This window comes from Plecotus auritus (assembly GCF_963455305.1).
Source record: "Plecotus auritus genome assembly, chromosome: 9".
Taxonomy (NCBI): Eukaryota; Metazoa; Chordata; class Mammalia; order Chiroptera; family Vespertilionidae; genus Plecotus; species Plecotus auritus.
In genome coordinates, this window is record NC_137783.1 from 47,432,239 (window position 1) to 47,445,261 (window position 13,023).

The 13,023-nt window shown below is 44.4% G+C and overlaps 3 protein-coding genes across 10 annotated transcripts in view; all 3 read left to right on the top strand.

Annotated features, from left to right (window-relative positions):
• Positions 1-1,276, top strand: part of SEC24C (SEC24 homolog C, COPII coat complex component) — a 31,154-nt gene extending 29,878 nt beyond the window's left edge. For 6 of the 8 annotated variants that reach the window (XM_080641699.1, XM_080641702.1, XM_080641705.1 and 3 more), the window contains one exon: positions 31-1,276. In XM_080641699.1, coding sequence (XP_080497825.1) covers positions 31-171 — 141 coding nt within the window. In that variant the 3' untranslated portion in view covers positions 172-1,276. The remainder of the gene's footprint in view (positions 1-30) is intronic. The other 2 variants (XM_080641704.1, XM_080641706.1) reach the window with 1 other exon arrangement.
• FUT11 (fucosyltransferase 11) lies at positions 1,239-5,196 on the top strand. Its single transcript, XM_080641707.1, has 3 exons — positions 1,239-2,172; positions 2,283-2,908; positions 4,559-5,196. The coding sequence occupies exons 1-3, from the start codon at positions 1,366-1,368 to the stop codon at positions 4,704-4,706; spliced, it is 1,581 nt and encodes a 526-aa protein (XP_080497833.1). The 5' UTR covers positions 1,239-1,365; the 3' UTR covers positions 4,707-5,196.
• Positions 5,197-10,031: 4,835 nt separating this feature from the next.
• Positions 10,032-12,691, top strand: CHCHD1 (coiled-coil-helix-coiled-coil-helix domain containing 1). The gene is made up of 3 exons (XM_080640219.1): positions 10,032-10,175; positions 10,310-10,428; positions 11,009-12,691. The coding sequence occupies exons 1-3, from the start codon at positions 10,052-10,054 to the stop codon at positions 11,111-11,113; spliced, it is 348 nt and encodes a 115-aa protein (XP_080496345.1). The 5' UTR covers positions 10,032-10,051; the 3' UTR covers positions 11,114-12,691.
• Positions 12,692-13,023: the final 332 nt, after the last annotated feature.

Genomic DNA, 13,023 nt, shown 5'->3' on the forward strand with positions numbered 1-13,023 from the left:
CTGCCTCATGACACTGTGTTCTGGCCATAGCTTATCGTGGTGAAGCAGGAGGACAAGCTGGAGATGCTGTTCAAGCACTTCCTGGTGGAAGACAAGAGCCTGAGTGGGGGAGCATCCTATGTGGACTTTCTCTGTCATATGCACAAGGAGATTCGGCAGCTACTGAGCTAGAGCAAGTGGGTAAAGGGCATAAGGTCCCAGGCCAGCTTCCAGAAAGTACCCCAGGGTTGTAGGGAAATCAGGACAGTTCCATATCTTATAAGTCATGTAAGCTGACCTCAGTCTCTTTGGGGGGAGGGAGAGGTATAAGGAGACACCTTCTTTCTGGGCTCAAGTATCCTCCCACTCTGTCATGTCCTGCTGATAGAAGGTGCCCCTATCCCCTCACTTTGCCCTTCTTTTCCTGCTAATCCGGTTGTAATGAATGTAGTTTTTCAGTTCACTGTATATGATTCGGTTGGGGGATTTGGAGGTACCCAGACCCTGGTGATACCATGTCCCTTTGGACCAACCTCCAAGAAGAGGGAACAGGCAGGAAGGAGTGGGGATCCCAGGGTTACTATGGGGGGGGAGGGGAGGCCCTAATTCAGCTCAGTGCCATCAACAACTTCCTATATTAGGGATAAAACATACAGATGCACAAGAGCTAGGGTTTAGACCTTAGGTGGTGGAGAGAAAAGTGGTTGGTCCTTCATGGGCCTGGAAGTCAGCAGCCAAGTCAACATTACTGAGGATGGTTGATTAGCTTTCTCTGCTTCCATGCTTTTGTTCTCTCCTACAATGATTGGTGATCACTCCGTGGATAGAGGCATGATGTCAGAGGTGAATGAGCCTGGGAACTGAGTTGCAAAGTATATTAAGACCTGGGGGAGGTGCCAGCCTACTTTCCAGCTGGAGAGACCCCAATACTGGATGGTTCTGTAGGAAGCCTGGTCATCAACTTGCAATACCTCACAGAGCCAGCCCACATCCCACTCTGAGCTCCCACTGGAAACAATGCTTCTCCAAGCTGGGGATTGTTGGGGAGAGAGGCAGAGGTGGCCAGAGCTCTGTACTCTCCTCCCGGGACACCACTCTGGCTCTGGTATTGATAAAGTGGCTGACAGTTATCTTCCACCCCGAACTGGCTAGAGCAGGACAAGGGCTAGGCTTGATGCTGGCCAGGCTTCCCTACTCCCAGCCTGGGATGCCCCTGCTCTGGACTTCTCATTTCTCTTCATTGGTTTATTTTTCAATGCATCTTTAATTTGTAAAGAAATAAAGTAAATTAAGATGTAACCAGCAGCCTCATTTTTACTTGCCCTCCCGTCCTTCCTGCTAGGTGTATTAGCTCCCGGGGAAGTGGACGGCTGGGAGGAGCTGCGCATGCGCCACGGGCCCCCGCCGCGTAGGGCCCAGTTCCCCGTACAACTCAGCGCGGGGCGGGGTCTGGTGCTGTCAAGGAGGTTGGCTGCCAGAGTGGACATGGCGGCCGGCCGCACCCGGACTATACTTGCCGCCCTGGGTGTGCTTACTGTCTGTGCGGCCAGCGGCTCTGGGCCCGGGACAGAAAGGGAGACGGGTGACGAGGCGGAGTGGGCGGAGCCGTGGGATGGTGCGGTTTTCCGGACGCCCTCGGCGCTGGGCGCAGTGGGGGTGGCGCGCAGTCCAGAGACCCTGTGGCCAGGGAGAAAGGACGCAGTGGACTTGCCGGTGCTGCTGTGGTGGAGCCCGGGGCTGTTTCCCCACTTCCCGGGTGACTCGGAGCGCATCGAGTGTGCGCGCGGCGCGTGCGTGGCGTCCCGGGACCGACGCGTGCGGGGGCACTCGCGCACGCGCGCGCTGCTCTTCTACGGCACCGACTTTCGCGCATCTGAGGCGCCACTGCCCCGTCTGACGCATCAGAGTTGGGCGCTGCTGCACGAGGAGTCGCCCCTCAACAACTTCTTGCTGAGCCACGGTCCGGGCATCCGCCTCTTTAATCTTACCGCCACCTTCAGCCGCCACTCGGACTACCCGCTATCGCTGCAGTGGCTGCCCGGGACCGCCTACCTGCGTCGCGCTGCGCCTCCGCTCGAGGAGCGTGCGGAGTGGCGCCGCCGCGGCTACGCGCCGCTGCTCTATCTGCAGTCCCACTGTGACGTGCCTGCGGACCGGGACCGCTACGTGCGCGAGCTCATGCGCTACATCCCGGTGGGTGCGAGCGTGGGGGCTGGGGAGCGGGGGGCGGGCCGGGCCGAGGCCAGGACCCCTGTCCTGGCGGACATGCCGTACCCACTTGACCTGTACTCTACCCCGTGCAGGTGGACTCGTATGGGAAATGCCTGCAAAATCGGGAGCTGCCCACTCCACGGTTACAGGACACAGCTACAGCCACCACCGAGGATCCAGAGCTCTTGGCCTTCTTGTCCCGCTATAAGTTCCATCTGGCTCTCGAAAATGCTATCTGTGACGACTACATGACAGAAAAACTGTGGCGCCCCATGCACCTCGGTGCTGTGCCTGTGTATCGCGGCTCCCCCTCTGTGAGGGACTGGATGCCCAACAATCACTCCATCATCCTCATTGATGACTTTGAGTCACCTCAGAAGCTGGCAGAGTTTATTGACTTTCTGGACAAGAATGATGAGGAATATATGAAATATCTGGCATACAAACAACCTGGGGGCATCACCAACCAGTTCCTTCTGGATAGTCTGAAGCATCGGGAGTGGGGAGTGAATGACCCTTCATTGCCCAACTATCTCAATGGCTTCGAGTGTTTCGTTTGTGATCATGAGCTGGCTAGGCTGGATGCCGAGAAAGCCCACGAAGCCTCTCCCGGAGACATCCCTGTCCCTGAACCTCACATTGCCCAGCCCTCGCACATGGACTGCCCAGTGCCAACACCTGGCTTTGGCAGTGTGGAAGAGATTCCTGGGAGTGACAGGTAAGGTAGCTGGGGTACCCTGCAGCCATTAAGTCAAATTATTTACTTACTTGCTTACTGTGGACAATGAATTAGCACGAGGTGCTGAGGGGTTGTTGAATAAAGAAATTCTGAGAGGGACTCTGCATTTAAGGTGTCAAGGGTCTAGTTGGGATATAAGACAAACTGAAAAAGCTCAGTAAAGATGTAAACTATAATTCAAGGCAACAACATATGAAAATCAGCTTATGTGGACACCCTTTGCAGTAGTAACTCAAAAAAGGTTTCAACTAGAGCAGAGGACCTGTTTAGAGAAGTGGTGAGGGAGAGACAAAGTTGGGCAGATAAAGTGGGCCAGGATACACGTAGCCTGAATACCAGGCTCAGAAATTGGACTGTCCTGAAAATCAGTTCAGCTATTTATTGAGCATCTTTTGTATACGTATATGGTGTGGGTGGGGATGAGGAATACAAAGATGAGTATTTTGAGAGAAGTTAATAGCCCGGGTTCACACCTGTTAACCTGGTGTAATTATTAACACCTCCTTTCACTCTTTTTTTTTTTTAATATATTTTATTGATTTTTTACAGAGAGGAAGGGAGAGGGATAGAGAGTCAGAAACATCGATGAGAGAGAAACATCGATCAACTGCCTCCTGCACACCTCCCACTGGGGATGTGCCCGCAACCAAGGTACATGCCCCCGACTGGAATCGAACCTGGGACCCTTGAGTCCGCAGGCCAACGCTCTATCCACTGAGCCAAACCGGTTAGGGCTCCTTTCACTCTTAAAGGTATCCTGATTTGGATGATTCACCCTAGAAGACCTAAACAGAATTTTATATTCACTCTAGAGAGAATAGAGGGAATTCTTTTCTTTTTTTTTTTTTAGAGGGAATTCTTTAAAAAAAGGTAATTATCAATAGTGGGCAGTGTGGATTGGAAGGGAAGTAAGGAGGCTACTGAGGTAGATGGCAGAATGTGTTAGCATTGGGGAACAAGGTCAGCATGAGAGGAGGAGTGGGAAAATATTGAATCCTCTTGCAGTAAACCACGCCTGTTGGGAAATAGGCAGTAAAAGATTAAATTTAAGAGAGTTTGCTAGATTGGCCTGCAGAGACAGACTTAGACAGTGGATGGCAGCAGAGGGTTGTTTATACTAGTATGTGCTACTGGCACAGTTTGGTCGTGGAAATGTAGTCCTTCATCAAGTAATTTGTATCTAGTTTTTGCTGAACATAATATGATTTACTAGAGGAAAAGTGTAAAACACTTAATAAATTCAGGATATCTCTTAATCTGGGTCCTGAATGCTGCTGCACCTTCATTTTGATTATTGAAATAAAGGTGCAACTTGAAAGGTAATCATCGAAATAAATAACAACTGCTTTCCTAATCTGGCCCCTGCCTTGCCTACCTTTTTGAACTCCCTCCACATTTGGGAACCAGGAGCAGGAAAGTTAGGAAGTTTGACCATTGATTGGGCTGTGTGATATAATCATGTTTGTGGCTTACCACCTGTCGCCTGAACTAGTACTGGATTTACTTCACATTCCTTCCCTTTGAAGCAGAACCCTGTGCTAGACAGAGACCACTGTATCTGCTTAAGGTTTTGTTGACTCCATAGCTGTGCTGAGGTTCCCTAATCCAACCCTCATTTTGATATTTCAGCTGGAAGGAGATGTGGCTGCAAGACTACTGGCAAGGTCTGGACCAGGGGGAAGCTCTCACTGCCATGATCCACAACAATGAGACACAACAGAGGAAATTTTGGGATTACCTACATGAGATCTTCCTGAAAAGGAACCAAAATCTCTAATTACCCTGTGAGAGCTTTTAACTTGGTAGAGCTAAGGAGATGGAAGTCATTCTACCACAGGACATGCTGCACAAACCCTTAATGAACATTGTCTTATTCTGAATTTAAGGGATTCCAGTTTTATCTACTGATATTTTATCCTAATGATGTATAGCCAGGGTCTCAGACTGTGGTAATAGGGCCTCTCCTCAAGGAGAGATGAAGGCATCCAGTTCTTAGTTTAGTGGAAAACTGAAGCCTGAAACACCCATTTGATTCAAGGTGCAGATCCAACAGAATTTTTAAACAACTGCTTATTTCTCTAGCCATTTCATCCTCTCAATTATGATTGGAACAACACCTTAGTACTTAGCTACAAATGAGGTAAGACTTCTCATGTGCTATTCTTCAAACCCCTTATTATTTAGTACCTTTTCTAATCTCTTTTCCAGATATTCTGCTTTATGAATTATTATGTTGGTGGTGAAGCAAAACTCCTGGTGGTGTATTCTAGTTCTCTGGAGTTGTATTTTTTTTTTTTTATATCATTTACCTTGAATTTCATGTTAGTCTTTTTATTTTAAAATTTTTTTCCTTTCCTAGTTTTCCACAATTTCTGATGAAGATACAACAGCCTTGCCACCATTCCCACATTCATTCTTCTCTGCATTAAATTGGCTATAGATTTGACAGTTTTAATTTTATATATATATATATATATATATATATATATCTCCTATATAATAAAGGGGTAATATGCAAACACAACCCAACGGCAGAACGACCGGTTGCTATGATGCGCAATGACCACCAGGGGGCAGACGCTCAATGCATGAGCTGCCCTCTGGGTGGTCAGTGCGCTCCCACAGGGGGAGCACCGCTCAGCCACAAACCGGGCTGACAGCAGCGCTAGCGCTAGCGCTAAGGATGTTGGACTGCGGCTTAGGCCCGGAGGGAAGCGGGCCTAAGCCGTCAGTTGGACATCCCCTGAGTGCTCCCGGACTGCGAAAGGGCGCAGGCCGGGCTAAGGGGACCCCTCCCCGCCTCAGTGCACAAATGTCATGCACCGGGCCTCTAGTATATATGTAAAATTTTGAAATGTTAAAATAGGCCAGTGTGAATCAAAGTGAAGAGTTTTATATGTATTTGTTCTTTTCTGTCTAATGAAGTCTTTCCTCTATTTTATTTTTATATATCACAAAAGTCCCATTTCCCCCAGTCATGAAAATTGTGAAAAAAACAGCCCAGCAGTATAGCTCATATTCTGTAGCACTTTTCATTTTAAGTGGGATGAATATTCTAGCTTCATTTATTCTATTACTGATATTTTTTTATACAACTTTATAGTATTTCTGAGACCACATTTTGATGGTGCCCACCCAAGGCCAAGGAGATGAGAGGTGAGGCAAGAGGTTTAAGTCACCACAAGTGGCTGGCTAAATAAAAAGCTGTTAGTCAAGCTCAAGTTGGTTTGGCTCAGTGTATAGAGCATTGGCCCACAGACCGAAGGGTCCCAGGTTCGATTCTAGTCAAGGGCAGGTACTTTGGTTGCAGGCTTGATCTCTGGCCCTGGTCAGCATGTGCAGGAGGCAACCAATTGATGTTTCTCTCTCACATCGATGTTTCTCTCTGACTCTGTCTCTCCCCCTCCCTTCTACTCTCTCTAAAAATCAGTGGAAAAATATCCTTGGGAGAGGATTAACAAAACAACAACAACAAAAAAGCTGTTAGCCCAATTTGGGGATGTAGCCAAACCCTTCTATTGCTGTGATTTTAATATATAGCTTAATGGGCAGAGAGGTCATTAGCTTTTTCTGGAGCAGAGAAACAGGGAAGAATATCTTGGCCCTGAGAGCTACCCTGGTTGTAAAGTTGTATTAATGAATTATCACCAGAGAAGTTCCATAGCTTATCAACATATCCGGTGGTAAATTCGTGTGAATGTATGTATAAATTTTTTACTAACAGAGTTAATAATAGAAATATATGTAGATGCCTCAATAACGAGGGTCCCACGCTTAATATTGTAACATCTAAGGATGTGGGATTTCTTTTTTCATTCTATTCTTTAATAAAAAATGCCCCTCATAATAGCATGGAAAGTTTGATTAACCTATTTGGTCTTTTGCAGAAAAGAAAAAGAGGTAAGGCAGATCTTCTATCTGCCCTGGCTGGGTAGCTCAGTTGGTTAGAGCATCGTCCCAATACACCAAGGTGTTGTGAGTTCAATGCCCGGTCAGGACACATATAAAAATCAATCGGTGAATGCATAAATAAATGGAACAACAAATCAATGGTTCTCTCTCGCCTTCCTCTCTCTCCCTCTCCCTTTCTCTCTAAAATCAGTAAATTAAAAAAGAAAAATTTTTAATACTTTTGTTAAAATTTGATACAGTAGGGATCCACAACTGAAGTCAAATTCAGGACTGATTTCTAAGCTTGCAATTTGTTCAAATACAAATGCTGACTTATAGGGGCAGGTTGGAGGGGGTAATAAAAAACAAAAAACAAAATAAAAACAACTCTGAGACAAAAAAAAGTGGAATAACAAATCTCTCTCATCAATAGATATGTTTTTAAAAAAAGTTTAATCATCTAGAATTATCCAGTATATTTTATTATATATGGCCAATAAAGTATCTTTTGATGCCCAGCATAACTGATGACATTAAAGAAATGACAGTATATATTATTGTTTTTCCACAATGGGCCACTATTCAGAAAAGTGATCTAGGGTTTTTCCCTAGACAACTGTATAAGAAACCTGTAACATACTTACATATTTATTGTTCATATCCAAGCTCCATAGAATTGGCTTCACCCAATTAGATGTCTCTTTAAAAATAAATCATTGGCTTTCATGCTTACGTGAATTCTCAGTGCACACATATTAAAATTTTGATTTTCCTGCTGTTAAATAATTAAATAATCAGGTTTTTTTTCCTAACCTCTCCCCATAGTTTAGAGATTGAGTGCTATAAAATGACTATGTAACCATATCTTTCTACAGCCCATAATTGAATCAGTGGCTTTTTGCTAGGCACATGGTCAGACAGTACTGAGAGCCTTGTTCAATAAAAGCAATGCACGCTGTAGCGTGGCTCCAAGGACCACATCAGATCACTAGGTAGAAATTAACTGCCTTTCCTGTCTGGTACTTCATTAAAATTCAAAAATAGTAATTGTTCTGACTAGTTAGCACTTATCGTACATGAAAAAAACCCCAAAAAACAAAATACTAGTACCCAAGTACAAACTAAAATTAAGACTTAACTTTCATTATGGGCAGTAAAAAGAGTAAGTGATCGTAGTTACACGAGATATGGAATCATCCTTACCTTTCCTGTCTAATCACAGTAATTCACACTGGCACTCCTTTAGCACTTTTATGTACAAAGTGGGCTAGTTGTTTATGAATTATTGTGGCTGGAGACTCATGCCTGCTTTGTGGTCAGTACTTCCCAGACTTTTTTGCTTTATTCCTATTGCCATAAAAATATTCACAAAGGAGCAGAGTAAACCAGGTGCTACATTTCCGTAAGGGAAAGCAGAACCAGGAATAGCCACATGGCATTTATCAACTAAAGGCTTCACTTTCCCTATGGAGAAAGCAAGCAAAGTGAATTTCCTCTGGTTTGGAGCACAGTCTGCTCTATTTACAGCAGCAGGCTTGCGGTAGACGTTTCTAATAGGAATCAGTTTTATTCATGCTGCTGGAGAGGGGGTGAAGCATGGGGCTGATACTTTTATTACTCCAAGTATTGTTATTTTCTGTTACCTCAGGTTTCCTTTTGTATAATAAATGGCTTATTTTTAAACAGTGTCTTCTGCTTGGTTATATTTCTGTGATGAGCAAGATAAAGTTGGATACTTACAAAATATTTCAAACATTTATTCATTTAACAAGTATTTATTGACACTAGGCACTGAGGATTCAGCAATGAACAAAATAGACAAGGTCCCTTCTCTCATGGTGCTTACATTTCAAATGGGTGTTGGTAGTAAGGGGGTAAACAAGCAATAAATGAACAAAATAATTCAGACTGTGTAAGAGTTATGAAGAAAATAAAACAGGTTGTGGTGATGGGGTGTGAGAAGTCAAGGAAGGCCTCTCTGACATGAACTGAGACTCAACAGGAAAAAGAACCAGTCATACAGAGATAAATGGGAAGATTACAAATATCTGTGATAAATTATTTTAGCCACTAAATTTACACAGCCAAACTTACACACACTTTGAATAATGATAAAGGCAGTGTTTATTAAAATACATTTCATTTTCAAAATTGAGTTATCAGCTATTAAAATATGTACATATATTTTTGGGGACACCCTGTAGTCACCTTGTGAACTACAAGATTGTTCAAATTATGCTTCCATTACCAGAAACATTTTTGGGGGTTAATTTGTAAATTCCTTGAGAATCCATGGCACATCTTTGCAATGTTTTGTAAACAAGTCACTTAGAACCAAGTTTGATGAAGCTAGACATCACAACCAAGGGGCCAAGTCTATAAATAGGAATGATACACCCTCGCTGGTTTAGACTGAAGGGTCCAGGTTCCATTCCAGTCAAGGGCATATGCCCGGGTTGCGGGCTCAATCCCCAATGGGGGGAGTGCAGGAGGCAGCCGACCAATGATTCTCTCTCATCATTGATGTTTCTATCTCTCTTTCCCTCTCCCTTTCTGTCTGAAATCAATAAAGATATATTTTTAAAAAACAGGAATGATACTACCAAGTATCTTCACAAGATTGGCAAGAGTATTAAATAAGACCGTGAATGCGAAAGTGCTTAAACTTCACCCTACCCAATGAGATTACAAATGAGCAAATGATATCTTAAGTAGTAGCACCTATTTAAATAAATGAGCCAAATTTTTCTTTGCGGCTTTGAAGGTGGTTCTAAAGATAGTCAAAACCAACAGTTATTGAAGGCTTATAAAAACCTTTTCCAAATTACCATCTTCAAGTCTCATATTTTGATACGCTTCCATCCTCTCTGGCCTTGCCTATGTCAATCACTCTCTAATCCAGCTGGCTAGCACGGTAAATGAGTGTTCCTTTATTGGGGCCCTTTCCTGGGTGTTCCTGGCCCAGTACTGCCAGGAGACTTCAGAGCCAGGAACCTATGAAGAAGTGACCAAGGTTAGCGTAGGAGCCCAAAGATTCTCCTAACCTGCACACTGGTCTGGACCGCCGGTGTCCCAGCACAGCACCGGGGCGACCCGGCCGAGAAAAAAACAGAGGAGCACCCAAACAGGCCGCGGAGCTTTCTGCCCGCCGAGCACCGAGCTCGTCGACCTCCTAGGGGTCACGCAGGGTCACGCACGGCGCCGCAGAGCCTGCCGGGAGCCTGGTGCACAATGGCGACTCCCAGCCTGCGGGGTCGCCTAGCCCGGCTAGGAAACCCGCGGAAGCCTGTACTGAAGCCTAGCAAGCCCCTCATCCTAGCTAACCGTGTCGGAGAACGGCGCCGGGATAGGGGCGGTGAGCAATCGCAGCCAAGGAGGCTCCAGAGCGGAAGCCGAGGGGTACAGGGGGGCGGCTGGATGGGAGGGCTGGAAGGTAAGGGTCTCCGTATGACTGAGTCTCCCCACTCCCCCTCCGTTTTTACCCTGCAGAGGCGACCTGTATCACAGAGATGTCGGTGATGATGGCTTGCTGGAAGCAGAATGAATTCCGCGACGAAGCGTGCAGAAAAGAGATCCAGGACTTCTTCGATTGTGCTTCGAAGGCTGAGGTGACAGAAGGCTCCTGGAGTGCCCTCTTTAGAAGATAATGGGGTTGGGGCGGGGTGTGGGGGGTGGGGGGTGGGATACAACTGCCTCTTGCTAGGTGGTAAGAAAGCCTCTCTCATTCTAAAAGGGCGAGGAAAGTTTTGGGAGATATTTCACCCACACCAAAGTGGGGATGGTTAGGTTTTGAAGGCATTGTGATCTTGAGCTTTACCAGATGTAAAAATAAGTTAAATATTAATACTCACAGATTTTTGTGAATGTCAAATGATGGAATGAATGGGAAACCAATTTGCAAAATTTAAATTGCTGCTTAAATAGACATTCTCTGAAATAGAACTAAAGATAGTGGACACATGGTTTGGTTTCCAGCCTAGGCTTAGTTGCTAGTTGGCATGGTAGCTTCAGATCCTACAGTCATTTGTAGGTCACATGTCCCTTTTGTTGAAAAGTGACTGAGAAGATGACACAGATCTCTGCAGGGCGGTTAATATCTTAATGTGTTTTGGGGCTTTGTGTGAACCATTGTCCTAGGTCAGAATAAACTTGAGAGCTCTCATTTTTGTTTTTGTTTTGTGTTTTCAGGCAGCTCGAAAGATGAGATCAATCCAGGGAGACTATGGGAATTTACCCCCCAAGAAAGTGAATATGTTGTTACAGATGTTTCCTAACAAATCACATCTCAGCTGAAAATGGAGAAGCATTTTCAATGACTGGACTGTAGCTTCTGAGAATATACAGAGGCGTTTTAGAGACATTTGCATTGTCATGCTCTATTTAAAGGGTAAAAGGAGGCGAAACACTTTTTTCACCCTTTGGAATGAATGTCTAGATGGAAGTTATGCTTTATCTTGAAATAAACTCCTCTGAAGAGAACTTGGCCTTTTGTTACAGATTAGCTACTCCCTCCATACTTGAATCCTGTATCCTCCCCTCTGGAAGTTCTTTGCTCTTTGATTTGCCTCAGGAACAGGACAAAAACCTTTGTCTTATCCTGCATTTGAATTCCTTTACACCGTTTAGTGCCCTTGCCTTTGGATGCAGTAAGGGTGTTGAAGTCTGCCTACAATACAGAGTTTTTTGCCATCATCTGTAAATATTTAGTGACTACCTACTTTGTGCATAGCCCCTGCAAGGTATTCCCAGGATAACAGAACTTCACAAACTAGTGACCCAAAGGTACTGTCTTTGATTTGGTCCACACAGTTAAACATTTGTTTTTATATTAGCTGATCACATTTTAAAATAGGAAAAATGTGCCATGGCTGGTGTGGCTTAGTTGGTTGGGTGTCCTCCTGTGTACCAAAAGGTGCTGGTTGGATTCCTGGTCAGGGCACAAGCAGGGGTTGTGGGCTCCATCCCCAGTAGGGGGTGCAGGAGGCAGTGATGGATGTTACCTTCTCCCACTGATGTTTGTCTCTTCTCCCTATTCTTTAAAAATATATAAAAATTTAAGAAATGTCATAAAAATAAATTTTTTAGCTTTTCTTAAAAAAAAAGAAAAGATCTGGTAACCCTAGTTTCTCATTACCACATGGCAATAATCAATTATCGTTAATCTCCATTTTCTAGGGACCTGTCCACTAGATTCCAAATGGTGAAACTGTGACTTAATTGGCAGTTACCTTTGTGTGTCATCTGTCTACGTCTCTCATTAAGTTATCCAGTTTCTGAAAGCATTTTTGTGACACCCCCACCCCCGATATTAGAAACAACTGTATAGCATTTTATGTATACTCTGCCCTTTCTGTCATAACTGAGTCAACCTTTTCTTTGTACCTTCTGGCATTATTACATGGACAAAAGGATCAGTGGGGTTTTTAAAGCTCCAGTGGGATAATTATTATGATAAAGGAATCTTGCTTGCCTCCCTGTTCCCCCACAGCTACCTCTTCCTATAGTTCTCATACCAGATAGGTAGAGCACCTAGCAATTGTCTGATTCTGCCAGCGGAGGCTTTTAGCAATAGGAAGAAGTTCAGTGGTTAGGCACTTTAGACTAGACTTAGGAGTTCTTAACCTAGATGCCCAGCAAGATTTCTGTGAACATGGATGGGAAAACGATTTTATCTTTAACCACAACTGATATAGCATTTCAATTAAGAGAGTGGGAAATAAACCACAGTATCATTAGCAATACCTATATGAAATCAATATTTTCAAATCAAAATATAGTTTGTTACAGATACTTCAGTATCATGCTCATCACTAGCTTCAAAATTAGGTAGCTGCTGGATCTTATTTAATGTGCAAATAAATACTGTGTTACAAATTTGTTTTATTAGTATTTTGATAATTGTATTTCAACAATTGATTTCCTTTATAATTCTTGTACTTTTATTTTGTGCATTTATAAACAATCTGAGAAGGGAGTTCAGGGGCTTCACCAGGTAGCTAAAGGGTCCGGGGCACACAAAAAGGCTAAGAACCCCTAGACTCAATGGCCCACTGACAAAAAGTACAACCATTTCCTGAAATCAAACGCCTTCTTTTCCTGGTGTTTCTCCAATTAGAGCCTATAAAGTCTTCTGGAATATAGGCTTCTGGACTACAATTCCCAGAAGGCAAAGCGGCCCCAGGGCCCTATCCGGAGTTAGGACA